The 27621-nt window shown below is 51.1% G+C and overlaps 1 protein-coding gene across 7 annotated transcripts in view; it reads left to right on the plus strand.

Annotated features, from left to right (window-relative positions):
• MBP (myelin basic protein) overlaps nucleotides 1-27621 on the plus strand; it is a 116440-nt gene that overhangs the window by 22776 nt on the left and 66043 nt on the right. For all 7 annotated transcript variants that reach the window (XM_058691776.1, XM_058691775.1, XM_058691777.1 and 4 more), the window contains exon 2: nucleotides 1928-2003. In XM_058691776.1, the coding sequence (XP_058547759.1) occupies nucleotides 1928-2003 (76 nt within the window). The remainder of the gene's footprint in view (nucleotides 1-1927; nucleotides 2004-27621) is intronic.

Below are 27621 nucleotides of genomic sequence, written 5' to 3' on the forward strand. Positions count from 1 at the left end.
CAGTATTCAGTTAAAACCCTGCGTGGAATCCAAGAGAAATCAAACCTCAGAGTAACAGCTGCTTCACATCCACATTCAGACCCAGGTCTCCTGGGAGAACACCCACTCACGTTCCCTGACGACTGAGCAGACTCCCAGATGACAAAAACGAGTTCTCCCCTTATTGAGTAAAGTACTATGGGTGCCCAAACCTCCATTTTCCCCGTGAGGGTTCTGTGGTGATCCAATTTAAATGAATGAGTACAGAGATGACAGAATCACACCAGAGGCTGAAATTATCTGCAAAGGTAAACTTGCATCTTTAAAAGCATGCATTTTTAGGGGCGCCTGAGTGGCTCAGTCGGTTGAGCGTCCGACTCCGGCTTCGGTTCGTGGGTTCAAGCCCCACGTCGGGCTCTGTGCTGACAGCTCGGAGCCTGGAACCTGCTTCGGATTCTGTGTCTCCCTCTCTGCCCCATCCCCACTCATGCTCTGTCTCTCTCTGTCTCTCAAAACTAAATAAACATTAAAAAACTTTTTTAAAGCATGTATTTTTAAATATTGGGGGTTTCTTTCACTCGCATGCATCAAAAATGAGGAATTCACCTGAATCCTCTAAGCTTATGGTGTTTTCTCACTGCCAGAGCTGTGTCTGTGATTTGCCAGAACTCATTATTGCCACGTCACCGAATCTTTCTCTTCCCGGGGCCGTCACTGGAAATGGGATCACCCGCCCCAGTTTCTATTTACAAAGCGTGAGGTGGGAAGGGTGTTCTGTCCACACGTGGTTGGCTGTTGCTCGTCTCTGCTGTGTAACGGCTCATGTACTCACACACACCCTGGGAGGTGACGCTTGAAAATCCCTTTCTCACCCATCCTGCCCTCAGTTGGGGTCCTGTGGACAAAGGCAAGGGCATCCTTCAGGGTCACTGAGAGGCATCCAGAGCCATGGGAGGCTTTGGAAAAATTCAGATCTTAAGCAATTAATTCCCCTTTTTCCTGAGGAGCACCTTTTGGGGGGGCAACTCTTGCCTTTCATCCAGGCGTGTGTAACGTTTTAGAAATCCTTCCCGTTTTCAGAAGACAGTTCGTTTTGTTACCTTTCAAGGAAAGCTGTGTCACGTTCAGCAGGGAGTCGGTTCTCTCTTAGTCGTTAAAAAGGGTTCCTTGTGGAAAGTTACATTTCAGAACTGCCCCTAAATACCAGCACCTGCGGCCCATTGGTGGTTCACAGCGACGGAGTGAGTGGTCCTGGTGGTCGGTGCACGTCCAAGGGTGAAGGTGGAAACACAATTGGTGTAGAGTGGGTTTGGCTACATTCTGCAGTGTTGATCCTTTCCGGGGGGGAAAATCATGAATTTGCTGCTGAAGTTTATGTTAAAAATACAAATGGGGAACAGAGTTTTTTTTTTTTTTAATCCAACTTTATCTTCCTTGCAAATGCTGCAAATTCTTGGGATACTTGTCTGATAAGCAGTCCTTGGTCTGATCTTGCGGTTTCTGTGCTCACGTGATTCCCCAAACAGTGAGCCCGAGTGGACCGCCTCTCGTTTTCAGGAGGGTTGCCCTGTTCTGCCTGTCAATGCGTCTCACCACGCCTGGGGTGGGGGGAGGCGTGCCCCCCAAGTGTGTGCGGGTCGCCGGGTCAACACCATCCACGAGTGTTCTCGACCCGGGTTCTTTGTCTACAGATGAGAACACACTGGAGAGTCTTGGAGACTGAACAGAGTGTGGGTACGGGCAGGGGCCCCACTTCCCAGTGTTTGGCTTGGGATCGGGGGCCAACAGAGGCACCCGCTGGTGAGGCTTCCCATGCCTCAAGTCTGGGGGTTTTTATTTTCTCCTTTCAGAAATGGGCAGAACAGAGCACGTGTCACAGGACTGTTGCTCGGATTGGAAACTTTGGGAGTCCCAGCCTTAAGGCTAACGCCTTCTGTTTTTCTTCTAGCTTCTGACCAGCGCACCGGCTCAGGATGGGAAACCACGCCGGAAAGCGGGAGTTAAACGCCGAGAAGGGCCACAAGGTAAGAAGTGAGCCGGGCTCGGAGCATCCCTCCAACAGCGTTTGGTTTTGTCCTTAAACACGACCCTCCCGATGCACACGGTGGCTGCCAGAGCTCCTGGTACAGCTGGTGGATTGTTACCCCCTACCTTAGAAACCTCTAGGGCAGACAGACCGAACCCCGCACGCCTCGGCCAGGACCCCAGGCCCACGACCTTGCCAGTGACACCCCCCTCCCTCCCGTCCCACACCATCGCTGTGCCGCCCTTGGAAAGTACAGACGCGCCAGAGGGGAAAGGGCCAATAAGAATGGTCCGATTCCTTCCAGGGAGTCTGAAGGAGTCTCCTCTGTATGTCCCACACGACGTCTGCCACCCACCAGGCTCCTGGTGGCCTCACGCTCTGGCCGGGGCTTTTTCTCCACCACCGAAGGGTCATTTCAGATGAGGAAAAGGGGCTGACATGGGGTGAGACGTGCTGAATCTCCCCTGACCCGTGGGGGGCAGGCAAGGGAAATCACTCCTTGTCCTTGGTGCCTAACTCCACGGAACCTGACAAGTGTTACAGCCACAGACAGATGGCAGTTCACAACGTCCTGGCACTGAGGCCGGGGTGCCCCCAGCGCCACGTGGGACCGAACTGAGTGGAGGCCCACCCCCTTGTCGTGTTGCGTAGCACAGTCTTTGTATGATAACAACCCACCCAGCAGCACTGGGTCCTTCCTGCTCGGTGCTTGGACCCCATTTCTGTATCCGCCGACTGCGACATGTTCCGGAATTTGCTTTCAGGTCTTCCCCTGCAAAGGAATGAGTGAGAACACCCTGTTCTTACCCATGTTTTACCTCAGCTGAAGTTGCAAACAGCATCATCTAGTTTCTTGACTCACGATTTCAGGCCCAAGGTGAGCGGGAAGGGAGTTACGTGTCTGTGACGTTGCTATGGGTTTGGAATCCTCCCTTTCCCGCCGAAAGGGAAAAATTTTATGAATACTTCAACGATTCCAGTAAATACTGAACGGGGACTGACTTGTTAATTTTTAAAGGTCAAACCATTCTAGTGATAATCTCATTGTCATAATGGGCAGAGGGGTTGAGCTCTGTGCCGGGTTACCGTGGAGCCTGGAGATTCGGGGACCGGGGTGCCCTCTGACCCAGGGCAGAGTCTCCCCCAGAGGTGAAAGTGGAGAGGGGCCCTAGGCGGAGCTCTGGCCTGTCAGGGCCGCGGGAGCGCAAGTCTTGTAGGGACAGATTTGTGACTCCTGTTCTAAATGCCACTCTGTGGCTCTCAGTTTCTTTCCTGTCGTTGGACCTCATAAAACCCAGAGACATGGTCTTAATTTGTTACTTCTACCTAAGTAAGGTTGTTGAGCGCCAGTAAAGCCTACACTTGAGGCTCTTGTCTCCTGACATCTGATGTGTAACGTTTGGATGGTTTGCAACATTGGAAATTTACGGACACTGGTTCCTGCAGGTGTTGTTAGGTGTAAAAGCTCTTTGTAAAAAAACTGTTTTGTAACTGGACAGAAAATGTTTGATGCCTTTCAGAGCGAGTGCCAGAGATGTTACACGGCACGTAAACTTGTACCAGGACAGAAAACAAGTACACGAGCTCCTGCCATACTGTTGCCCATTCTGTGTGTTTCTGCATGTAATCCTGTGAGGCGTGTTTTGACTCACGGGAGAGTGGAAGGAAAGCTTCTGTCGTGGCAGGGTGCTGGGCTGACCTGTTAGTGGGGGGCAGCTGCAAGGCAGAGTCCCTTCCCTTCCCCCCCAAACCCTGGCCTCCTCCTCTGGCCTGTCCACCCCTCACCTCCCGCATCGTGCCGTGCACGAGGGTCTTGGCATTGGTTGTTTGCACAGCTTCCTGGTCCGGCCGGGCCCTCTGTCCAGCGCTGGGGAAGGAGACATAGTCGCTTCCTGCCGGGACCTTCCAGTCTCCAGCTCTCGGGTGTCTGCCCGTGACTCAGCACCTTGTGCCTTCTTACTGGCTTCTCTCTCCTCCTAAAGAAGATGTGTTAGATGCAGGAGGGAGGAGCGTACGGAAGGGATTACTCTGGAGTTTCTCCAAAGGTGAAAGGAAAGGCCCCCCTTTCCACCCTGGCATTGCTGGTAACCGCTGGGGCGGGACGCACGGCCGCGTAGCAAGGTGGCTGACAGCCCTGTGCCCGTGGCCCCAGCACAGAGCAGAACACCCCATGGTGAGTGTGAGGGACAAAGACCCCAGCCCCGGGAGGAACCACGGGAACAGAACGTTTCCGTGATTCCTTCCCGTTCCCAGAAATGAAGAAACCCTTATTTTGCCTTTGATGCCCCGTGTTTTTAAGAGTTGTGGTAGAATTTGATTTCCAGATAGCGCCAGCTCACTAACTTATCAGCTCTTTATCAGTCGCTCCCTGTCTAGCAAGGTGACTTGGTAGAACCAAAATGTCCCAGCCGCCCTGGATGACCCAGAGGGCGCCCACGTTTGCTACTGAACCCCCCCCCCCCAACTCCCGGCTCCAGGCCAGACTCACAGGGTTCTCAGCAGGCCCCTCCCACAGAGGCTCCGGGGAAAACTGGTTCCACAAGCTAAAAATAGACTCCCCTGCCTTTGGGGAGGCTGCACCTGGCCGATGGCCCTGGGGAAACGGGGCAGGACACCTGCACAGGGAGAGGAGACATTTGGCTCACTGGCTACTACAGGGATTCCTTACCTTTCGTCGGCTTGAATAGAAGGTGTCAGACCAACTGTTCCTTGGGAGGAGCTGCGTATACAACAGGCCCCGAGCAGAGGGTCCGTACATGACGGGCACTTGGGACATGGTCTTTATGCCACAGGCCCTGAGCAGAGGGTTCACAGATGACGGGCCCTGAGGTTAGGGTGCATACACCTCAGGCACTCCAGGCAGAGACCACGTATGTTGCTTAGGCTGCCCTGGGTTTGTATCCCACTCGGCGTGGGACCCTGCATTTCCCCATTTCCCAATTTCCTACCTACCTTAAGGAATTAGGATTTCCAGTGCCCTTGAACTATTTCTTAACATCTGAATTCTCAGCTTTGTCTGTTTTGTCTGTCTCTGTTTTTGAACACTGACATCAGTTTCCTTGGGAATGAACTTTAAAAAAAGGAGCCCTTAAAATCCCCTGATTTCTTTCTTCTCCCGTGAAAGTAGAGGGTGTCACTCGTCAGAATCATTCCTACTGGAAATGTGAAAAATAAAGACAACCAGTAGTCTGCGTTGACATATTTTCTCCTTTTTCCAAAATGAGTGAAGTCAAGTGATGAGTTAAAATGTTGAAATCCTAGCCAAGGACAACAGTCCTGAAAACCTGCTTTCATCTGGGGGTGGCCTGGACTCCTCCTCGTGGTCGTATCTGGCCTCACACACTTTCTCCACAGGTGCCTGGCCATGTTTCTGGAGGTTTCTGTTTAATCAGCCTAAGGAAAAATAGACCACACTGAAAAACAAAATCTGAGAGCTTGCAAACATTCACATCTAAGTTTTACAGTGGGGAGTAACTTCGTAGTTTGGTATTTCCAATTAAACGGATTATCTGGGCTGTTGTTCAAAGCCGAGTGCGTGCCAGGCACCAGCCCATGCACGTTGCCTCTCCGGGGGCGTTCACATCCCTGAAAAGTTCATTCGCGTATTTAATGATCATTAAAACCCGCTTCCTTGATGAGACTCTCCAGAGACCATTCGAAGGATGCTCTGAGAAAAGAGACACCAGTTTGCAGATGTACAAATAGACCCAGCAACGTGCGGACCGTCTTTCCCTCTGACGGGAGTGTACGTTTCCTTTGAAACCACCGACATCCCAGCTGTACGAGGGGCAGACCATGTCCGCCTGCTGGCTGGTTCCTCAAGGCCACGCCTCCATGGAGCCCTGGGTCCAGCAAGTTCTCATCCCAGGTATGGGATGGATGCTGTTAGGTTGCCCGGCCTGTTTGGAACACTCCGTTCTGGCTGTACCATGCTCAAGGGTGAGAAGGAGTTCTGTTTGAAACCATCATTGGTTCGAGCTAATCCTCTCTCCTCCCCACATGGAAGTCAAGTTCAACAGGGTCCTGACCTGGGCCAGCTCTGCTCGTGGATGTGTCCCCAGGCCCCCTCTCTCCCTGGCGCTGCTTCTGAGGGGGTCCTGACGGCACAGTCTGTGGGTGAGTGTGGCCAGTGCACCCCTCCCACCACCAGCTCCAGGTCGCCCGGGCTCCCCCGGGGTCGCCAGCCTGCGAGCCCCGGGCCGGGCGCCTGTACTCCCTGCAGCCGCCCAGGCTCCAGCCAGCAGCCTCGTGAGACTGACTGAGCACGGAATTCACCCGGAAATACTTCCCTTCCTGATTTGACTGCAGTGCGTTGGCAATTGTTAGAGCCATAAATGCATAATGTCTAGTTTCGAGGCACATCACCTAAAGGAAACTTTGAGAACCCAGATAATTCTTGTGTTAATCATATGTTTAAAAGCTTCAGGAACTGAAGGGGTGCCTGGGTGGCTCAGTTGGTTAGGCATCTGACTTCGGCTCAGGTCATGATCTTGCGGTCCGTGAGTTCGAGCCCCACGTCGGGCTCTGTGCTGACAGCTCGGAGCCTGGAGCCTGCTTCAGATTCTGTGTTTCCCTCTCTCTCTGCTCCTGCCTTGCCCACACACTCTCTCTGCCTCTCAAAAAGTGAATAAACGTTAAAAAATATTAAAAAAAATAAAAAACAAAAAAAAAGAAAGCCTGGGGAACTGAAAAGCAGAAGGTGTTTCCTTACAGGCACGTACCAAATAGTTTGATGGTCTGAAACACGGACACATCTAGACAACATCTAGTAAATTCTTAGACGGCGAGGTAGGGACTTCCGCTGTGCCTTACCCTCAGCAGCACCTCAGAGCTCGTTCTCTGTCAGTCCTGGTCTCTGTCTCTGCGTCTCTGTCTCACACACACACACACACACACCCCTGTAAAGGATTCCTCCCGACGCCGACGGTGGAACGTTCAACTGTCTCTCAGACGCATGTGGCCCAGAAGCACATGATGTGCGGCTAGCTTGACCCAAGAGCCACATTTGAAATGTTATTTATTTTTAAATCACTTAGACTTAAATGGTCTAAGTTTGGAGGTGCGGCACGGCCCCACTGGATGTTCCGTCCCCGTCACCCTAATCCTCAGGGTACCTGGAACCCTGTCAGATAAGCATCAGCACCTTTCTGTCAGCGAAAAGAATTCTGGTCTCTGTCAAAGTCATATAGTTTCGTGCAAAGGTTAATGGTGAAGGCAGAAGGCAAAATCCCGTGAACGACACAAACACAGTTAGAAGTACCAGAAACTACCGAGGGTGATGCTGGTGCCCTACAGCCTCCGATGGTGAGAAAGAGGTCTCGGGGCGCCTGGGGGGCTCAGCCAGTGGAGCATGTGACTTCAGCTCAGGTCATGGTCTCACAGCTTGTGAGTTTGAGCCCCGTGCCGGGCTTCACCCTGACGGCACAGAGCTTGCCTGGGATTCTCTCTGTCTCTGCCCTACCCCCCTGCTCTCGCTCTCTCTCAAAAATGAATAAACATAAAAAAAAGAGAGAGAGAGAGAGAGAGAGAGAGAGAAAGAAGGTGTTCTTGCCCCCCGCAGCCCGGAAGGCCCACAGCATGTGGCTCTGTCTCCGTCTCGCTCCAAGGCGGGCCGCCCGGGTCAGAATTCAGGCACGTGATCGTTCCAACAGCGTCTGTTGACACAGGCTGTTTCGGGGTTCAATGCACACTCGAGTCCACCCTCCTGCTTGCTTCCAGAGAACTTCAGTGAGCGCCGAAAAAGAGAGAAATACAATAATATGAGAGACATGCCCTTTGAAAGAAGCCTTCCAAAATCTGTGAATAGTCAATAACCTTCTCATTACAGTTCTGGAAAACTCACGGTGAGTCCGCATCTGACTTGAGCACAAGCCAGAGAATGTCACGCGAACCATCTTCCTGCCGTTGGGTTTTGTAAAGTCACGCTCGTGCTGGGGACCAGAGCCAGCTCTGGGGGGTTGGGGGGGGGGGGCTCCCAACCCAGAGGGCAGGTGTTTGTGCCCCGCAGGGAAAGGCCGCAGTGCCCACTGGTGGGCATGTCGGTGCTGTGTCCGAGATACAGAGCTTTTTTACCAACATTACAGAATCGTCTTACTAAGTGTTTACAGCAGATTCTAGAACGTGTTGAGTCAGCAGTGCTCCTGCCTGTAGGACGGACTCAAAGAGAAAGTCCCTTATCACCGATTTGCATAGAAACACGACCCTAAGGTTGACTCTGCCGTCGAAGGGTCAGAAGCAGGCACTTGTTTCGTCAACTGACGCAAGAACGCTCACACCTTTGCGGGTCGCGCGGCAGTGAGTGGACAAACACCCGTGTAATTACCGAAGACAGAAGGTGTAATTAGTGACACAGCCACCCCTCAACAACCCTTAGTAAAAATAGCGCCGGGCTGATTGTGACGCGGTGCCCCAGGCCGCGTAAACCCACGAGCCGAGCTGTCAGCAGCCGGCCTGTGGACCGTCAGCCCGCAGGCTGTCCCGTCCTGCCCCCTGCCCGGCGCCCCCGTGGCTCGGAGCCGGCCACCCTCCACCCTGGGGGGACCCCTTCCATGCCCGCTCCTCCTTCGAAGCCAAGGCCTCGGGATCCTGGGCCTGCGGTTGGGAAGGGCTCCCGACGGTCTCCGGGCTCGGGACCCCGAGGGCTCCAGCGTCTGGTTTGGGGCTTGAAAACCCCATGGCCGGGACACCCGTGCGACGCTCATGTTCCGTGTCCTCGCGTGCTACCGTAGGGTTTCCGAGGTCTGCAAGTTCGTGGGCAAAGCTGGTTTTTATCAGAAACTGTGACCCAGTTCGCAAGCTGCTAACTTGAGAGCCGAGCGGTTGTTAGATGTAAGTGATATATTAACACTGGTTATTAAAGTGAAATCAGGCGCCAGTAAAATAATTGCGTAACACTACGGACGGGACAGAACACGCACCAGATGTCACATGTCCTCCGTGTTCGCCCGGCCCGCAAACCTGTCTTCTGTCTCCCGTCCCGGACTTATGTCCTTGGCCCTCGAGCAGCTGGGGGCCTGAGACGAGGCGGCCGGTGCTACTGTGAGACAGGCCTGTTTGCCGTCTTGTTTCCAGCTGGATGCACCGAGCTCTCTTACTTCACTGGCTGATCTTCCCTAATGGCTCTGTCGCTGCGTCTGTGGCGCTCTGTTATTGTGCGTGTGCGGACGGGGAGGAAGGGGAGTCCGAAATCTTGCCCTAGCGTCAAAGGGAGCACGGAGCGAGCAGAAGCGCAGCTCCTTTCATTCCGTGTGTGTGTGTTTCAATCGAGAAGGCTTTTGAGCTTGTGATGAGTGTGATCTGTGTGAAGCGGTTTTTAAGCTCTCTTTGGGGTTTACCTGTGACCGAAAACATGGTCTCGGGTGGGGCCGAGCACATACTTGTTCGTGAATCATCAGTGACGTGGAGGGTGTTAGACGGCAGGGGGCGGGGGGCCTCTGGGACAGGTGACGAGCCACGTTTCCCGGAGCCGGCCGTGCTGGGGCTGAGGCCGCTTTGGGTGCTGAGTGGCTGTCATCACCCCCAGTGACTCAGTCCCTTGCCGTTCTGGCAGCTCACACAAGGCTGGCTGAACCCCGTGTCACAGTCCAGGCCAGGTGAGCTCAGGGACGCCACTGAGGAACTTAATCTTTGAAGGCATATTTGTCTCTGATACCGACAGGGAAAAGCATGTCCTTTCATATGAAAACTCTGTGCTGCTTTATTATTAAGAAAGAACGTGAGAATGCAGGCTGGTGCAGCCCCTCTGGAAAACAGGATGGGGGTTCCTCAAAAAACTAAAACTAGAACTACCCTACGACCCAGCAACCGCACTACTAGGCATTGATCCTCGGGATACAGGTGTGCTGTTTCGAAGGGACACGTGCGCCCCAATGTTTATAGCAGCACTATCGACAATAGCCAAAGTATGGAAAGAGCCCAAATGTCCATCGATGGGTGAATGGATAAAGAAGATGTGGCATATATATACAATGCAGTATTACTCGGCAGTCAAAAAGAATGAAATCTTGCCATTTGCAACTACGTGGATGGAACTGCAGGGTATTATGCGCAGTGAAATTAGTCAGAGAAAGACAAAAATCATAGGACTTCACTCATATGAGGACTTTAAGAGACAAAACAGATGAACATAAGGGAAAGGAAACCAAAATAATATAAAAACTGGGAGGGGGACAAAACAGAAGAGACTCATAAATATGGAGAACAAACTGAAGGTTACTGGAGGGGTTGTGGGAGGAGGGATGGGCTCAATAGGGAAGGGGCACTAAGGAATCTACTCCCGAAATCACTGTTGCACCCTATGCTAACTAATTTGGATATAAATTTTAAAAAATAAAACGATAGAACAAGTTAAAATTTAAAAAAAAATTATAAGCAAGGGACAGAGAATATAAAAAACAGTAAGGTTTGAAATAAGTTAAATACAATTTTTTTAAATGAAAAATGTAAAACTCAGTTGACAGGTTGAAGTAAACGTTAGATACGGCTGAAGAAAAAATTATTGAATTAAAAGCTAGATACGGAGAAGTTACTTGAAAGTAGTCCAAAGATACAAAAATATGGAAAATATATGTTCCTAAATTATGGAAAGACACAAAACACTGATTCCAGAAACCCACTGATGGCCTTAAATAACAAATACATATATGACTATATTTATATAGTTAGTCATCTGACATTTTTTTTTGAGAGAGAAAAAGAGAGAGGGCGCAAGTGAGTGAGGGGCAGAAAGATTGGGAGAGAGAGAATCCCTCGTGGGAGAGACAGAAGCGAGGCTCACCGGAAGCAGGGCTCATCCTCACCCAAAGAGGAACTCGAACTCACGAACCGTGAGATCATGACCTGACCCAAAGCCAGATGCTTAACCAACTGAGCCACCCAAGCGCCACAGTCATCCAACATTTTAAATGAAACTGTGGAGCACTAAATGGAGTGGGATATGTATAGAAGCCTGAGCAAAAGGGATGGTTTTAACCTGATAGCTGGAAGACAGAAGCAGTGGGAGACTCTCTAATGTACCTAGAAGAAAATAAATGTCAACCTAGAACTCTATACCAGCAAAAGTATTTTTCAAGTCTAATGATGCAATTTTGAGTTTTTTCTATCTCAGTGAAAACTGAAAGTTTACCAAAAATTCTCACTGAATAAAACTCTAAAAGTTTTCCTCACTCAGAAAGAAAAAAAAGAGAGAGAGGGAGAACATCTTTATATTTCGTAAAACCCTCTTACGGTACTTTTAACGAAACGAAATGTAAAAATCCAGGTGTCAGAATGTTATTTCCTGTCTTTTCTCACTTAACTCCTTTGGCAGTGTGGTTTTAAACGTTTAAATTTGGAAGCAGGAGATTTTATGTGCTGGAATATGCTTGTGAAAAGTTGTCTTCCGTGTGTGTGTGTGTGTGTGTGTGTGTGTGTAGGGGGTGTTTCGAGCCCGCCAGCCCCAAACGCCGTGAACACTAATCACCAGCCTCCAGCTCACCTCCTGCTCAGCCCAGCTCCGCAGTCAGATGCATCCAACCTAGTCTCCTAGCCGTGACCCGGTACCTGCATTACTTTAATTGTCCTATGGTTAGGCAAAAACCTAGATAAAGTTCATTCTTAATGTTTCTGTGGCTATTGGTCCTTGCAAAACAGACTGTTATTTAATGCACCCTAAATTACACTTGAGCACGAGGCATGTGTAACCAAACACGGGCCATACGTCAACAAGTAAGGCAAGTGGGTGATGACATTAATTACACACGGCGTGGTAGGATTAGGGCAGGGAGGCGTGTGCTCCTGCCTCGAAATTGCGTTAAGACACGTGAGAAAATACCAGCGTCTTCAGATTTAAAAGTAAAGGCTAGCTCTGGTGTTGCTTTCCGATGTGTTTGAGGAGGGCCCTGCCGGCTCAGCTCTCCCTCCAGCCAGGTCGTCCTCTCCTGCCCCCGGGGCCCGGCCAGGCCGCCTCGCACCTGCTGTCTAGTCTCTGGCTTCTCCCAGACCTCCTCTTGCAGCTACTCTGTGTCACTGTGCTCATGCAGCACCCCACCCCCAATGCCAGGTCCCTTGTGTGTGTCTCTGGGGTTTTGCCCCGGATGCCAGCACCCACTCTCAGCCCATTTCCTCACCCGTGAAAGGTGCCGTGGGCACCCCGCTGGCCCCGAGCACTGAGCCATTTGTGTGCATTTGGGCATCTCGCCTGTCTGCTCTGCACGCACTTGTGGGGCCCTGCTGTCCCCAGGCTCTGTGCTACGATTTAGAGACACCATTTTACACTCAGTGAGTGGAATTTACAGAAGCCGCTTCTGAAACCCTGAACTCTGCATGCATGTGGTCCCAGGTGGAGGCTTAGAGCCCCCGTGGTTGCAGGAGTGGCTTTGCGAGGACTTGTACAACAGCAACCGCTCTGGGGATCCCAGCACCGCCTCCAGGAGGGACCAGGGCCCCAGCTGGCTCCTCACTGTCCAGACCTCCTCCCCCTGGTGCCTGAGGAGCGTTGAAAGAGGCCAGACCAGGGGTGCCTGGGTGGCTCAGTCGGTTAAGCGTCCGACTCTTGGTTTCAGCCCAAGTCACGGTCTCCTAGTTTGTGACTTTGAGCCCTGCATCTGGCCCTGTGCTGGCAGCACGGAGCCTGCGTGGGATTCTCAATCTCTCCCTGTCTCTGCCCCTCCCCTGCTCATGCTATCTGTGTCTCTCTCAAAATAAATAAACAAACTTAAAAAAAGAAGAAGAAGAAAAAAGAAAGAGGCCAGACTTGAGCCAGATTCAGTGGGGCAGGGGACGCAGCGGCTGGCCTTCTCAAAGGGGAGTGGTGGAACCCCCAACCAGGGATGCCCTCAGACACCACAGCTCCTGGGAGCTCTTGGCTTTCTGGGCAGTGGCCCCAGCCCAGGCTCATCTCAGGGCAGGAAACAATGAGAGGAAATGGCATGATCGAATGTATGTCCTTGTCTTTCTATGAAGTAAGGCCTCCGTGAAAGCACATGTGTCTAAGGGACACCCAGTGACGCTGATGGCCACGTTCGCTTCATTGTCTAGGCTGTCCTGGCTCGTTGTTCCTGAGACGCTAAAATCATGGGTCTTAGATTTTTTTTTCTATTGAATTAATAAAAGGGCTCTTGTGGCTGCCACCCACACACCAAATAAATTGAATGCAAAATCCTTTTTTTGTCCTTCTATTCTACTTTGTCACAATTACAGTGTTTTAAAAAACGGTTCATTGCAGTGCATTTCAAGGTGAAATGTGATGTGGTATTTGTAGAATATTCCAAGAGTGTATGATTCTTCCTTTTGACGAGCCGTGTTTAATGCACAGACTCTTCTCGTTTGATGGTTCGAATGCAAAGTATTTAGTTACTCAGTTTAGGAACATTGCATTTCATGCCTTTCTTGCCAGCTCTTCAGTGTTTTAAAAAGAAAATCAGTCTTTGATTTTCTGGTCTTTGTTCGTGAACATACATGATAGCACTCTACTAGGAGACGGAGTGTGGTTTTTTAAAGTCACAGTTCCCACAGTGCTCAGAACACCAGGATGCTTCACGAACAACACGGAGAAACCCAACGGAGCACATCTGTCCTGGGTGACCCAGCCTCCACGTGACCTGTCAGGTCCATAAAGACTTGGTTCAAAATATGTTTATAATTTGTATCTTCATCTAACTAGACGCTGCCTTGATTTTATCGTCAGTTACGAAACAAGAGAGGTCTGTGGCCTGAAAAAGAATATTTCTCCTCAATGTGCCTTTGCAGCCAACGTCACGTTCAGACCCTTGATGGAGGGAGGACTTGATCTTATCACCCCTGGTGATCGGACCTATCACCACCTGTACTCGTGAAGTTCTCCAGACATTCTCAGTCTCTTAATGGAGTCCACAGACGTAGCCTGATTGGTTTCTCCGGCGCCGAGAGCCCGCTGGGGCCAGGTCTGCGGCTCTCACGGCTCGGCCCCCATCACAGGGACAGCAGGGTTCCGCTTGGAAGACGAGCGTGTGCGTGGCCCAGGGATAATTCCGTGTGCAGCGCGAGTGTGTTCGCTTAGAGCGAGGACACCAGAGTGCAGGTACAAGTCTAGTTCTGTGGGAAATTTCTCTTTCTGTTTGAATCTTACTGCATTAACATGCTCATGAAAGCCTGTTTGTTACTTAAAAAAACGAGTTTACGTTCACCTCTTCTAAAGTACGGAAAATAGAAGATGCAGGTTTGCAAAATAAGTTAATGGTAGCTGGCAGGCTTCCCACACGGGGCCGTTGGGACCCTCGTGACCACTTTCAGCAAGGAGGCCGGGAGGCTGGCATCGCTGAGGGCTACGGTCAGAAATACAGAAATGTTAGACCTTATTGTCCTTCTGCCCTATCCGCATTAGGGGAAGCAAGTAAATAAGCATGTGCAGGCATGGGGGCATATGTTTGGGGCACGTAAGTAGGACCCTGAGGTTTTTATTACATACAACTAAAGGCAATGCATTCAGCTTCCAGTTGAGAAGATCAGAGGTTTCCACCGCCTTGTTCTGTGTTCAGTAATGTAGAATATCCGTTGGAACTGAATGAACTTCCTTACGCGAATGGCCTTTCAGTGCGTTTTAATCGAACTTGCAATTTACTCTAGAACTCTAAGCGAAAGAGCCACGCTCAACAGTCTCTCTCTCCCTCTCCCCCTCACACCCTTCCTTATGTGACCATCCTTCTCATTTAAGACGTGACCGGCTGATACAGCAGTAGCTTCCAGGAATAAATGGCAAGATATTTGTGTTCCGAAAATAGAAGTTACTGTGTCCGGTTACGCAACACGCCCCGATAAACAGTCTTGCCGTGACGCTGGTCAGTGCTTGTTTTGCTGTGACTTCTGAAAGTCACTGTTTAAATCAAACCCTGGGCTCATTTCTTTGCCCTGATTATTGGAACACCGCAGTCCTAATTACACTACAAAATGATCTTGGCAGAGACGGTGGCTTTAACACTTAAGTCGTTAAAAGAGCCACTTCCTAATCTAGGGTAATGGCTCCATAAACCGCCTCGAATACTGAGCTCCAGACTCCCTTCCAGTGATGCCGGGACCTTTCGCTGTTAACTGCCTGCAGGCCCAGCTCCCACGCTTTTTAAAAACACCTTTATGAAGATGTCATTCACGTGCCGTACCATTCACCCATTTGAAGTGTACAATTCGGTGGGTTTCTGGTGTATTCACAGATATGCAGGACAGCCACCAACGGTCAATTTTACCTATTGGCATCATCTCAGAAAGAAGCTGTCATTCGCTCCAGCCCTCAGCCTCCGTGCCCCGGCCCTCAGCAACCACCAATCTCTTTTCTGTCTCTAGGTTTCCCTGTTCTGGGCATTTCACCCGAATGGAATCATCTGATATGTGCTCGTTTCTGTCCGGCTCCTTTCATGGAGCGTAATGTTTTCAGAGTCCACGTAGCACGGGCCAGCGCTCCATTCTTTTTTACGGCTGAATAATGTTGCGTTGTGTGGACGGACCACATTCGGTGTATCCATTCACCCACGGATGGGCATCGGGCTCTTTCCACCTTTTGGGGCTTATAAACACCACGGCTAGCAGCAAAAGCTCACGTACGAGGTTTTGTGTGTGTATGTGTTTTCTTTTCTCTTATATAGTTTCTTAATTAAAAAAAAAAACCTGGATTTTCATATACTCTTGTTAGCAGAAATGCTTGCTGTGTTTTCTTTGATGCCATTAAAACAGACAGGTCTGGATAAGGAGCCCTGACTTTGCAATCTCACCCCATGGAGACTTGTAACATCATTGTTTGTTTTTTTCTTTCTTCTGGGGTCTGTGATATTGAGCAGGAGATGTTTTCTGTGCCTTTGTTCATAAATGCATTGGAGGTAATCACTGTCGCCAGGTGTAGAAATAACCAGCCTAAGACTTAGAATAAAGTCTTCCAAAATTTTAATCCCCCACATTTCAAAAACCAGTCTGGGATCTTAGCACTGAATCCCACGCGGTCCCCACAGCCCATGAGCCAGCTATGTGAGGAATGATTCCTCACCTTTAACGTCATAGCCAGAATCTCACCGGGTCCTGGCTATGGGGTGCATTCCGCTCTTTTTCGTTTAACAAATAGTTCTATTGAGATAAATTCAGATACCGTTAACCTTCACCCATCTGAAACGTACAGCTCAGTCCTTTTTAGTATCTTCCCAGGATTGTGCAGCCATCACCACAATCTGACTCTATAACGTATTTGTCACCTCTCAAGGAGACCTCGCAGCCACTAGAAGCCCCCACTTAACCCCGTCCACCCCGGGCAACTGCTAACGTACTTCCAGTCCCTCTGGATTTGACTGTTCTGGACGTTTCGTTTATAGGTGATGACGCAGCATGGATTTTTGGCGACCGCCTCCTTCCGAAGAGCACAGTGTTTTCAAGCTCATGCCTGTGGCAGGTGGCAACACTTTGTTCCTTGCTGTTAAAGAATTATATGCCCTTGTAGGAATAGGCCGCATTCTAATTATCCATTCATTCGCTGCTGGTCATTTGGGATGCTTCCATCGTTTGGTATTGTGAATATGCTGCTATGAACACTCCTACACAGGTTTTTGTGTGGACATCCGTTTTCATTTCTCTTGGGCGTGTACCCAGGAGTGGATCTGATGAGTCCTACTATGGTAACTCTGTGATGAACTTTGTGAGGACCCATCAAGCTGTTTTGTGCAGTGGCTGCACCGTTTTACTGGCAATCTCTGAGGGTTTCCGACTTCTCCGTGTCCTGACCAACTTACTGTTGTCAGTCTTCTTGCTGGTATCCGTCCTAGCGGATGCAAAGTGGTACCTCACGTTGTGCTTTCGATTGTATTTCCTTCACGCACGAAAATGTTGAGCATCTTTTCCTGTACTTACTGGCCATCTGTCTGTCTTCTTCAGAGAAATGCCTATTCAGATTCTTGGCCCGTTTTTTAAAAAATTAGGCGTTTCGTCTTTTCATTGTTGAATGGTAGGAGCTCTTTACATATTCTGGACACGAATATCTTATCAGAGAGATGATTTGAAAGTATTTTCTCTCTTTCTCCAGGTTGTTATTTTCCTTTCTTGATGGCGTCCATTGCAACGCACAGTTTTAACTTTCGACGAGGTCTGATTTATCCATTATTTCTTTGGTGCTGTGTTCCGGCGTCCCGTCTAAGAACCATTGCCAATGGGCCCCTTGTTCTAAATTAAATCTGGTTCTCACCTTCGGTTTCTAATCCGGTCAGGTTGTCCCCTCTCTCACATTAAACTCAGAAGAGTTTTTGATGACTTACAAAGTATTTGAATTTGTTACCAGCAAGCACACTAGTGAATGGCTTTACGGTTTTCTCTCCTTCTCAAATACTTCTTTTGGTCTAGACCAGGGGCTCTCAGCTAAGAGTGAGCCTCCCTTCCCATCCTCAGGGACATTTGTCAACGTCAGGAGACATTTCTTGTTGTCACAGCAGCAGGATACCATGAGCATCGCGTAGGTAGAGGCCAGAGACGCTGCGAAACATCCCACGGTGGACAGGAAATCCTACACCGCACAGCCAACACTCATCCAGTCCACAGCGTCAGTAACACCACACCGAGAAGCCGTTGTCTACACTGTCTGAGGCCTGCCCTTTTGCACTAATACCTGCATTCTGTGTCTGCATTCTGAGCCTGCAATAAGGAGGACACGCCGTAGAGATGCGCCATGAGTCTGGCTTTCATTCTGGTTCAGATTCTTTACTTCGATCCTAAGAGCTTCCATTGTTTTGCTAGTTTCTTCTGCTGCTTCTCCAGACCCAGCCTAGAGCAGGAGTCAGTATGATCCTTCGTTTTCTGGGTTTTTTTTAACATTTATTTATTTTTGAGACACAGAGAGAGAGAGAGAGAGCATGAATGGGGAGGGTCAGAGAGAGAGGGAGACACAGAATGTGAAACAGGCTCCGGGCTCTGAGCGGTCAGCACAGAGCCCGACGCAGGGCTGGAACCCACGGACCGCGAGATCACGACCTGAGCCGAAGTCGGACACTTAACTGACTGAGCCACCCAGGTGCCCCTGATCCTTCGTTTTTAAGAAACAAACCAAAATTGCGGAGTAATGAGTGCAAGTTGTAAGAACTATTTCTATTACACCCCCTACACAGGCATACACACACATACACACACTCTCTCACACTGATATGCACAGATACCCACACATAGGATACACACAGATGTGCACACACACGCACTGTCTCACATGGGTACACACAGATACACACATACACTTACACATAGACATACAGGCATGCACACACACACACTCATACTCGGGAATTTTTACTTCCACGGTTTCAGACAAAGTTTATCACCACATTTAAATAACAGGAACATACAGGAGGATGTTTCCATGCACATAAAATAGCGGTGATTTGACCCTCGCTCCGCCCTAGCCCATGAAGAGCGGCTCAGCCCCAGACCGCGTCGGCCAGACAGACCTTGGCTGTGGACCATGCATCTTTGGGATGCAACCGAAGGATGGAGCTGTAGGCCTTCGGCGTGTACACAGCCAGCCTGGACTCATTCCGAGCATAAAAGGATGTTTTGCCTCTTGAGTAAAATAAAAGAGAGCGAGGGAGCAAGTTTCCCTTAGCGTCCACAGTTCTCCGTACAAACGTGCTGGCAGCCTGGCCTTCGCGTCCCCGGTGCCCGTGCCGCCCAAGCCACGGCCGAGGAATTGTCACCCTGCCCCGCGCCCTCCGGGGCCGGGTCCCCAGCAGCCCTCCCCTCCTGGGAGCCCGTGTCACCTGCCAGTGGTGTGGGGCCGGGGTGGCTGCTCTTCCCACCTGACGAGTGCTTGGCCCTGTGACCTCCGTCCACAGCTCCTCATCCCCCGCTCTGGGCACGTGGGGACCGTGTTCTGTCTCTTTGCTGACTCTGGAGCCTGGAGCTGGGAAGCATGAGGGTCCTTCGGAGGCTCACGTCGGGGGAGATGACGGCCAGTGCTCTGTGACTCTCCCCTCATCGCCTCCCCGGCTCCGGCAGGCCCGCTCCGTGGGGCCAACTCCTCTTGGCTCACTGAGCCGCCTTCCTGGGGGCTTGGTGGGTGGGGGAGTTGCTGAACCAGGCGTGTCCTGGGCAGGTCCCAGGAAGCCCGGGCAGGGCCAGGAGCCTTCCCCGCCTCGGGGTGCACAAGATTTGGGCGGGCTGGGCGGTGGAACCATCCCGGCCCCAGGTGCAGCCCCTGGCCGCGTGAGGCTGTCTGGGGCTGTCTGGACCACGTGAGGCATGCTGTTGACATGAGCCGTAACCCCCCCCCCCATCAGGAATGCTCTGCCCCCCACCCCCGACACCTTCTCCACCCTTCTGTCCAGACCAGAAATGCCCTTTCTGCACATCTGCCTCGAGGTTTCCATCTGGGCTCTGACCTGAGAGGCTGGTGCGTGAGCACACATCATCGGAACCTCTCTTGGCTTCAGTGACCTCAGTAGTAAAATGGGCCGGTTGGGTGGCCTCTGGATTCCTCCCAACTGTAGAAGTCTTGCCTCCCCCTGTCTCCTCTGAACTCGGCTGAGCACAGCTGCCCTGGAGAACTTTGAGCTTGAGAAGGAAACATGTCAGGTTGGGTTTGACCGTGAAGCGGTCAATGCCAAGAGACTGCACCATCACGTGGCCGACGTTCGGGAGGCCGCCTGTTCTGCAACCAGCTCTTAGGAGGACGCCCCAGCGTCTCTTGTATTCTACACATCCTGCAGGCAAAGCCTCAGGATGGGGGGGGGGGGGGGGGGGGGCGGGGCAAACATACTGTCTCTTGTACAAGATTCGGGGTCCCTAAGCCAAGATCCTTCTTCCAACAGCACAACCCTGCACATCGGGTCCGTGCCCACTGACCTGTAAGAACCGGGGCTTGGTCCCCACGGGCCTGTAGGAACCTGTAGGAACCGAGTGCCCAGATGATGAGGTTCTAGGACTGCTGTGGGTAATAAGCCATCTGTGGTCTCTGATCCAGGAGTCTCCTGTCTTCCGTCAGCACCCATGACACCAGCAGGCTGGCTCGTCAGCCTGCAGCCTGCACAGAAGTAAGATCTCAGGTTTTTCACAGCCTTCAACACTAACCTGGTGTCAGTTCTCTCCAGAAAAGTAGATAATGCAAAAATGTCTACTTTATGAACCGATCTTCTACACTTGTCGTGAACATCGTTTGCATTACAAAAACAACAAATCGCTGTGTCATTTTTCTTCTGGGGGGTCTCAGAAAAGTAGGTGTGGTGTGGTTCCTACAGCAAATACACCCGGGGGTGGAGTCAAGCTTGCATACCCCGCACTTGGTTCGACTGAATGCCGGCTGGCTTGTTTTCCGATTTCATTTCTGACATGTCCGCCTTGTTTACTGCACTGTGAACTCCTCCAGGAAGCCCTCTTGTCTTGTCCCAGCCCCAGCTCCCAGCACGTTTGGGTGGGAACCAGTCAGTGAGTGACTGAATGGGAACCTAGTCAGGGAACTCAAACCAGACCCAACTCCCTGCATCTAAGCCTGTGAGTCCCAACTCAAGTTTTATGAAATCACATGAAATGTCGTCTTCTTCTAAGGTATTGCAGACTTGTCAAAATCACTTCTTTTTTTCTTTTTTAAAGCAGCCCGTGGTGGGTCACGCCTCAGAGTCCAACAGTTTAAAATGGTCTTGCGGTTTAAAATATCACTTTTAATGTCTTTCAACATCTTTCCTCTCCGGATGCCTGTTTTTTAGTTTGAATCAGAATTTTGTAAATTGTATAATTTTTTTTAAAACTATGACTCCAGGGTTGCCCTCTCTCAGAGACTTTTTAATTTTTTTTTTTTTTTCCGGATGTTGCTACGGTGATTAGAAACTTATCTTCTGGGCCATTCCTCCTAAAATTGTTGCTTCCAGACCATCAGCCTTTCAAAAACTCAAGGCTGATTAAACACGTTTTATACTTACAATTCCGTGTATGTGTAAATAGCTACACCTTAAGAAAATCTCTTAGGATGGCTGCGGTCCCTGGACGGTGGGTTAGGTTGCAGGGAAATGACTGGACAAGATGGGTACAAAGTTACAAGTGGCTGAACAGACCAGGGCCTAAAATAATTAAACCCGGATGCCTTTTACCAGTGTTTTGGTTTGTTTGCAGCTTTGGTAGGTTTGACTCCATTTTATCCTTTGTTGTTCCGCTTGGTCCTCATGGAGGCGGCCCTGAATCGTACTTCCTGGGTACCAAGGCGAACCCTGTGAGTTCCCAGGTCCCTCTCTCCTCACACCGAGCCTAGTGCAGGACCCACACTGGCCCGCGAGGAATACTTGGATGCTTAAAGTTTAGAAGTCAAGGCCAGGTGAGGTTTTTGTGTTTCGTTGGTTTTTTTAATGTTTTATTCACACAACAAATGAGAACGTTCTCTGGTTTGTAAGTAGGTTAGGAGACTAGAAATTCCTTAATACCAAAAAAAGCACTAGAAATTCCTTAATGCCAAAAACAGTGCCTTTCTCTGTTTCACTATTCATGTTAACATCCAGAGCTATTTGTGCTACATATAGAGGGACGTAGAGGGACTTGTGTTCATTTCCTGATGCTTCTGCAACAAAGGTCTGCAAACCGGTGCTAAAAACACCAGGAATTTGGTCTCTCACACTGTTGGAGACCAGAAGTCCAGAACCCACGAGTCGGCAGGGATGGGTCTCCGGGAGGTTCTCACGGCAGCTGCGTTCCAGCCTCTGTCCTAGAATCCGGTGGTTTCCAGCAGTCCTTGGCTGGGGACGTATCCCCCTGTTGGCTCACGGCCCCCTCCCTGTGTGTCTGTGTCTGTGTGTCTGAATTGCCTCTTATGAAGACACCCATCGTGGCTTAGGGACCCACTCACGGCAGTATGACCTCTTCATAGCTGATCTGCAGGAGCCCTCATTCTTATTTGAATATTTTTTTAACATCCAAGGATGGACTCGGACTGGACACAGGCATGTGGACCCCTGAGGCGCCCTCCCTGAGGCTGGTTGAGGGCCAGATGCGGGTCTTTGGTTTGACCTGATTAGATTTCTGTCAAATCTGGAGGAACCAGCTCTTCCCTGAGCACGGACGCTTCGCCTGGCTTTGATGGAGTGTCCCCCAAGCAGTGACCGTACACACTGCACGTCCCCCAGGTGACCACACAAAGCACATTCCCCAGGTGACCGCACACACAGCATGTCCCCCAAACACCGAATGCACACACCGCACCTTTCCCTGTAGGTGAGTACGTGACTCCTGGTCCCCTCAACAGGTCTCCTTTGAAAGTCGGTATTTCTTTAGGAAATGCAACAAATACCCACACTTACATTGAAAGCGAACTTTGAAACACTTCCAACGCTGAAGTAGATTCCGTCCGGGGTTTCCATTCAGGATGGTGCCCAGAACCAGAAAAGACGAAAAACGCTGTCTGCTCAGCTTGTGTCCAACAGCACAGACGAGGGACCCGGGGCCCCTAGGATGGCAGTGCCCGGAGCAGACAGGGCCTCGCTTCTCTTCTGAACAAGGACGGGAGGGGGCCAGACACTGGGCAGGGCTTGAGTGCACCTGTCCCTCAGGGGCGTCATTCAGTGAGCAGAGAACCCGTTGGTTAAGAGGGGGGTTTTAATCCCACTTGGATGAAGACTGTTGAGTGAAAACATACAGACCAGAGATGCGGTAAATTGCTTAATTTATCATGAGTGTTGTATCCGTGTTGAAAAATAAGTCTCATCCGCATTTAGAAATATTTTTAGTTTTTTGTATTTGGGAGAGAGCACGCGAGTGGCGGGGAGGGACAGAGGGAGAAGGAGAGAGAGAATCTTGAGCAGGCTTCATGCTCAGCTGGGAGCCCAGTGCAAGGCTTGATCCCACGACCCCAGGATCATGACCTGAGCTGAAATCAAGAGTCGGACACTCAACTGAGCCCCCCAGGTGCCTCAATATTTTAAAATATTTTTAGGGGCGCCTGGGTGGCTCAGTCGGTTAAGGATCCGACTTCGGTTCAGGTCACGATCTCACGGTTTGTGAGTTGCAGCCCCGCGTCGGGCTCTGTGCTGACAGCTTGGAGCCTGGAGCCTGCTTCGGATTCTGCGTCTCCCTCTTTCTCTGCCCCTCCCCTGTCCATGCTGTGTCTCTCAATAATAAACAAACGTTTAAAAAAAATTTTTGTAAAAATATTGTTAAATCGGCATTTGTAATTATGAGACTTTTGCCTTATTGTGTTTACCCCTAAAATTAATGTAGAAAAGTAAGTGAATTCTTACATTGGTCACATCTCTCATATTTAGGCTGATGGAAATGAAAATTAGTACAAATATTATGAAGGAACCATGACTGCTTGAAACACATTTAGACACGTGCAGTCACAGACACGATTTGAGAATCAGGACACGTTGGGGCAGTGACACCCTGGGTCGCGGGTCTCGTCGGCACCGACCCTCTTTGTGTATCTGAGTGTTTCATGTCTGTTATTTACTTTCTTTATCGTGAAAATTCCCTTACGTTTGACCCACACCATCTTGATCGTGTGTGTTTTGCTGGTGGACGTTTCGCTTGTTGGAAGTGTGTTCGTCGTAAGGATATATTTTACGTTCGCGGTAAAGCAACAGCATCAGGTCTCAGAAAGTAACTCTTTGTTGGGACAGAAGTCAGCGAGTAGATTTCCCAGGCCGTGCGCGTGGACTTTTCGCACAGCGTCCTGCACAGCGCGTGGAGTTATGACGCATTATGACCGGAGGAGGTGGGTGAGGTTTGGGGTCCCGTCTGTCATCGGGACTCTGCCCCGCCTCCCCCTGTGGCCCCTTGAGGGAGCAGACGGTGCCCGTTCGGATGCTGCAGCAGGGAGGCCTGCACCGGGCACGGGCTGAGGACACCAGCTATCTCTTCACCACCACGTCCGGCCGCGCCGACCCCAGCAGCGGAGATAGGGAGGCTGTGTGACCCTATCATCCAGCTGCAGTCACTGAGGGCAGAGTGGTTCGCTTTCAATACCGAGCTTTGACCCTGACCCCGAAGTGCCCTCATCCCTGAGACTCCAAGCCTCCCGGAAGGAAGGAGTCCTCGGTTCTAAGTAGAAGACGCTGCTGGTCGTAAGGGGCATCTTGATCTAAATGTGAAAGCGTGAGAAGATGCACCCGCGATAAAGGAACACGGCAGCTAAATTGTATTCGATTGATTACTTCTCCAGTGATGGGTATTGTGAGCTTGGCAAAGAACACGACACTGCTGTCAGCCTCAAAGCGCGACGTGAAACAAAGACACGAGACTGGATTCACGGCTGACGAACGGAGCTATCGAGAAGTGCTTGCCCACCCCAGTTTTACTCTCCTCTGAGTAAATAGGTAGATAGGAGAAAATGCCCACGGAGCCACCTTTGGCTTCCTCTGCCACCAAAAGCTTTGCAAATATAACAGCCAAACAGTTTTCTCTCCAGCACTTGCTGGGTGCCAGACGCTGTCGAGGTCTGGGGGCAGAAGGGTTTATAAGGCAAGGTCCCTCTTGTCAAACAATTTACAGCCTGGTTGGGGGAGAGAGGAGTGAGCCTACAGGGGCAGGGGTGGGGTGGGGGGGAGCGGTGGCCAAGTCTACAGGGGAGAGGAGTTCAGACCTGCCCTTGTGGGAGGGGAAGGGTGTGGGGAGGAGGGCAGGAAGAGAGGGAGGGGAAGAAGGGGAAGAGGGGGAGGGGGGAGGGGGAGGAAGGCTGAGGGCAGGAGGAGGAAGCCACTAGGGGTGGGGCTGAGCCTGGTCAGGTCCTCCCTCCCAGACACTCTGACCCTCCTGGACCCTGAGGGCAGGAGGCGAGAGCCTGATCCAGGGGAGGGACAGCTTGGTTTTGTTATTGTTGGTGTCACAGAACCTGCTGTGAATGTTTATCCAGCTCCCAGAGGGCTCCTGTGTCACTGCATCCCCAACAAGGCTGCAAAGTTCTTTTTTCTCAACTTTGTCAAGTCGAGAATACGTCAGGATGTTAGAAAACAGTCTCTCATTCTTGTCTTGCTTTGTATCTTTTCAATTACCAGTGAGTTTGAACACGACTGTGTGCTGTTAATAGTGATTTTATGAGACTGTTAGATCTCAGTCTGGGAAACCCCAATTTAGTGTATTAACCAGCTGGTGGGGTGCCTGGGTGGCTCAGTTGGTTAAGCGGCCGACTTCGGCTCAGGTCATGATCTCGCGGGCTGTGAGTTTCAGCCCGTCGGGCTCTGTGCTGACCGCTCAGAGCCTGGAGCCTGTTTCGGATTCTGTGTCTTCCCCTCTCTCTCTGACCCTCCCCCGTTCATGCTCTGTCTCTCTCTGTCTCAAAAATAAACGTTAAAAAAAAAATTTAAAAAAACCCAGCTGGTAACATCAGCTTCACTGTGAAAATGAAAGCAAACTTCTCCCTCCTCCGTATTCTGGGTGTTAATTAACAGTAAGCTTTTTTTATATGTATAACATTGGACATCATTTAATTGTAGGAACCGGGTTCTAAATGTTGGCCGGTGGGATCTCACCCATCCGTCTGCCCCTGCCTTACCTATGGGGAGTGGAGACCCCACGCCGGTGTGGGAGAGGAGACCCCATGCTGATGTAGGAGCGGGAACCCTACCCTTGTTTGGGCTAGAGCCTTCCAGAGGGACTTGGGGGCAGTGGTGGGGAGCACAGGTGTGAACTCCAGAGGGCTGGCCTCCACCTCCCCAAGGCCACAGAGGTCACCTCCAGCCTGGGCCTTCACCTGCTCTCCCACCTGCTGGCTGCCTGCCTGTGCTGCTCCCTGACTGTGAACCATCCTGCTGAATCAGACCTTATGTTGACAGGACAGTCACTTATGGCCTCCTCACGAGAAGACTCGTATTAGGATGGGTTTTGTTGCAATGCAGACCCAAGTAGAGCCCGGAACCTGGGAAGGAGGGGGACGGAGGGGCGGGACTTCCTGGGTCAGATTGGCTGGGCACGTTGGCGTCACAAAGGGCATCTCTCTCCCCGCCTCCTGCCCACCTGGCCCAGGGGGAGCACACTGCTGGCAGTGCCCGGAGGTGACGCCCGTCCAGCCGGCCCCAGAAGCTTCTGCAGGGCTGGTGCCCAGCTTCGGGGCCACGTGCCCGCTCTCTAGGCCCCCCAGAGATCTGCCAGAGCATGGGAGAAGTGGAGGGGGGAAAGCCGGGCAGGTGAGGCCCATCGGCTGTAAGACAAAGCTTGGGAACAGAGCTGGGGGAGGGGCAGCCAAGAGCCAGAGCTGAGACAGAGGGGAGGGTGTTCACTTTTTTTTTTTCAGAGTTTCCCTTTTATTTAACAAACACTCATTTTACAGTTTCTGTGCGCCAGGTGTGTTGAAACACTAACAAATATTAACTTTATTAACCCCGACTACCAGCACGATAAGCAATATCAGTATTTCCTCTCTTTTATAGAAAAGGAAACTGAAGCCCAGAGAGGTTAAGTGACTTGTCCCAGGTCACACAGCCAGTAAATAAGAGCCAAGCCAGAGTATACACCCAGGCAGTATGGCTCTGGAGCCACTGTTTCTCCTCTCTTTACGAAGAAAAGATTGTAAAATAGAGGAAAAAGTCCTAGCTGGAACCTCAGGAAATGAGAGCGGCCTGGGACAAAGTGATACAGAGCAAGGGTGGAGGCCGGAGTGCGGCCACGGGAGCCTCGAGCCACGGGGGCAGAGTCCGGGAACGAACCCTGGGCTTGTGGCCCGTGAGTCAGCAACCCCAGCTCACGGGCGCTGCTCGTAACCGGGAGAAGTGCAAACCAGGTGAATAGTCACCGGCAATGGTGGCCTTCGTGGCAATGGCTCAGGTCGGGGCGCGTGCTCTGGCCGCAGAGGCAGGTCAGGCCGTGCCGGGCGCCGTGCAGAGGCTCTTCTAAAGGAGCACAGGACAAGCTGGAAAGGATCCCCTGACGGGGTGGTGGGGCAGGGGGAGATGTGGTGGGGAGGGGAGAGCAGGCCCTCCTGCTGTGCTTGTCAGGGTCCTTTGCAGGGGCATCTATGCGAGCGTTCCCGACTGACTGCAAAGAATAGAAGCTAAACCATATCTACTCTATGCCCTTAAAATCCTAAAATCAAAAAGAACGTGCACTCTGGTGCTGCCGTTAGGGCCCCAGGAAGGAGCAGAGGGGAGGTCTCTGCCCGGCCTCCCACCAAGGCTGCCCTGCCTGGCTTCCAGGAGGCCAGAGTTGGAATTCAAGAAAGTCAGGTTTGGCATCCGTCCTTTCCTGCAACCCAGACAGCCACTGGGCCGGCTTCCGGAACGCAGGCCGTGATGTGTAGCTGATTTATTTTATCCGAGGTGATATGCAATTTCCTTTGTGTGAAAATCTATCCCCTGGAACAAGAGAATGCTTGCAAGCCCAGGCAGAGAAAACAGGCCGGAATCCAGAATTCTCCGCAGAAAACCCACCCTGAGCTAATTATCTTGCCACAAAGTTTACAAGAAGAAAAATGTATTACAACTAGCTTGTTGATAGAACACTGCATCTTTTTTTTTTTTAATGTTTATTTATTTTTATTTTTGAGAGAGACAGAGCACGAGCGGGGGAGGAGCAGGGAGAGAGGGAGACACGGAATCCGCAGCAGGCTCCAGGCTCTGAGCTGTCAGCACAGCCCGATGCGGGGCTCGAACTCACTAGCCATGAGATCACGACCTGAGCTGAAGTCAGATGCTTAACCCACTGAGCCCCCCAGGCACCCAGGTGAAACACTGCATCTTAAGAAA

This window comes from Neofelis nebulosa, chromosome 11 (assembly GCF_028018385.1).
Source record: "Neofelis nebulosa isolate mNeoNeb1 chromosome 11, mNeoNeb1.pri, whole genome shotgun sequence".
Lineage (NCBI taxonomy): Eukaryota > Metazoa > Chordata > Mammalia > Carnivora > Felidae > Neofelis > Neofelis nebulosa.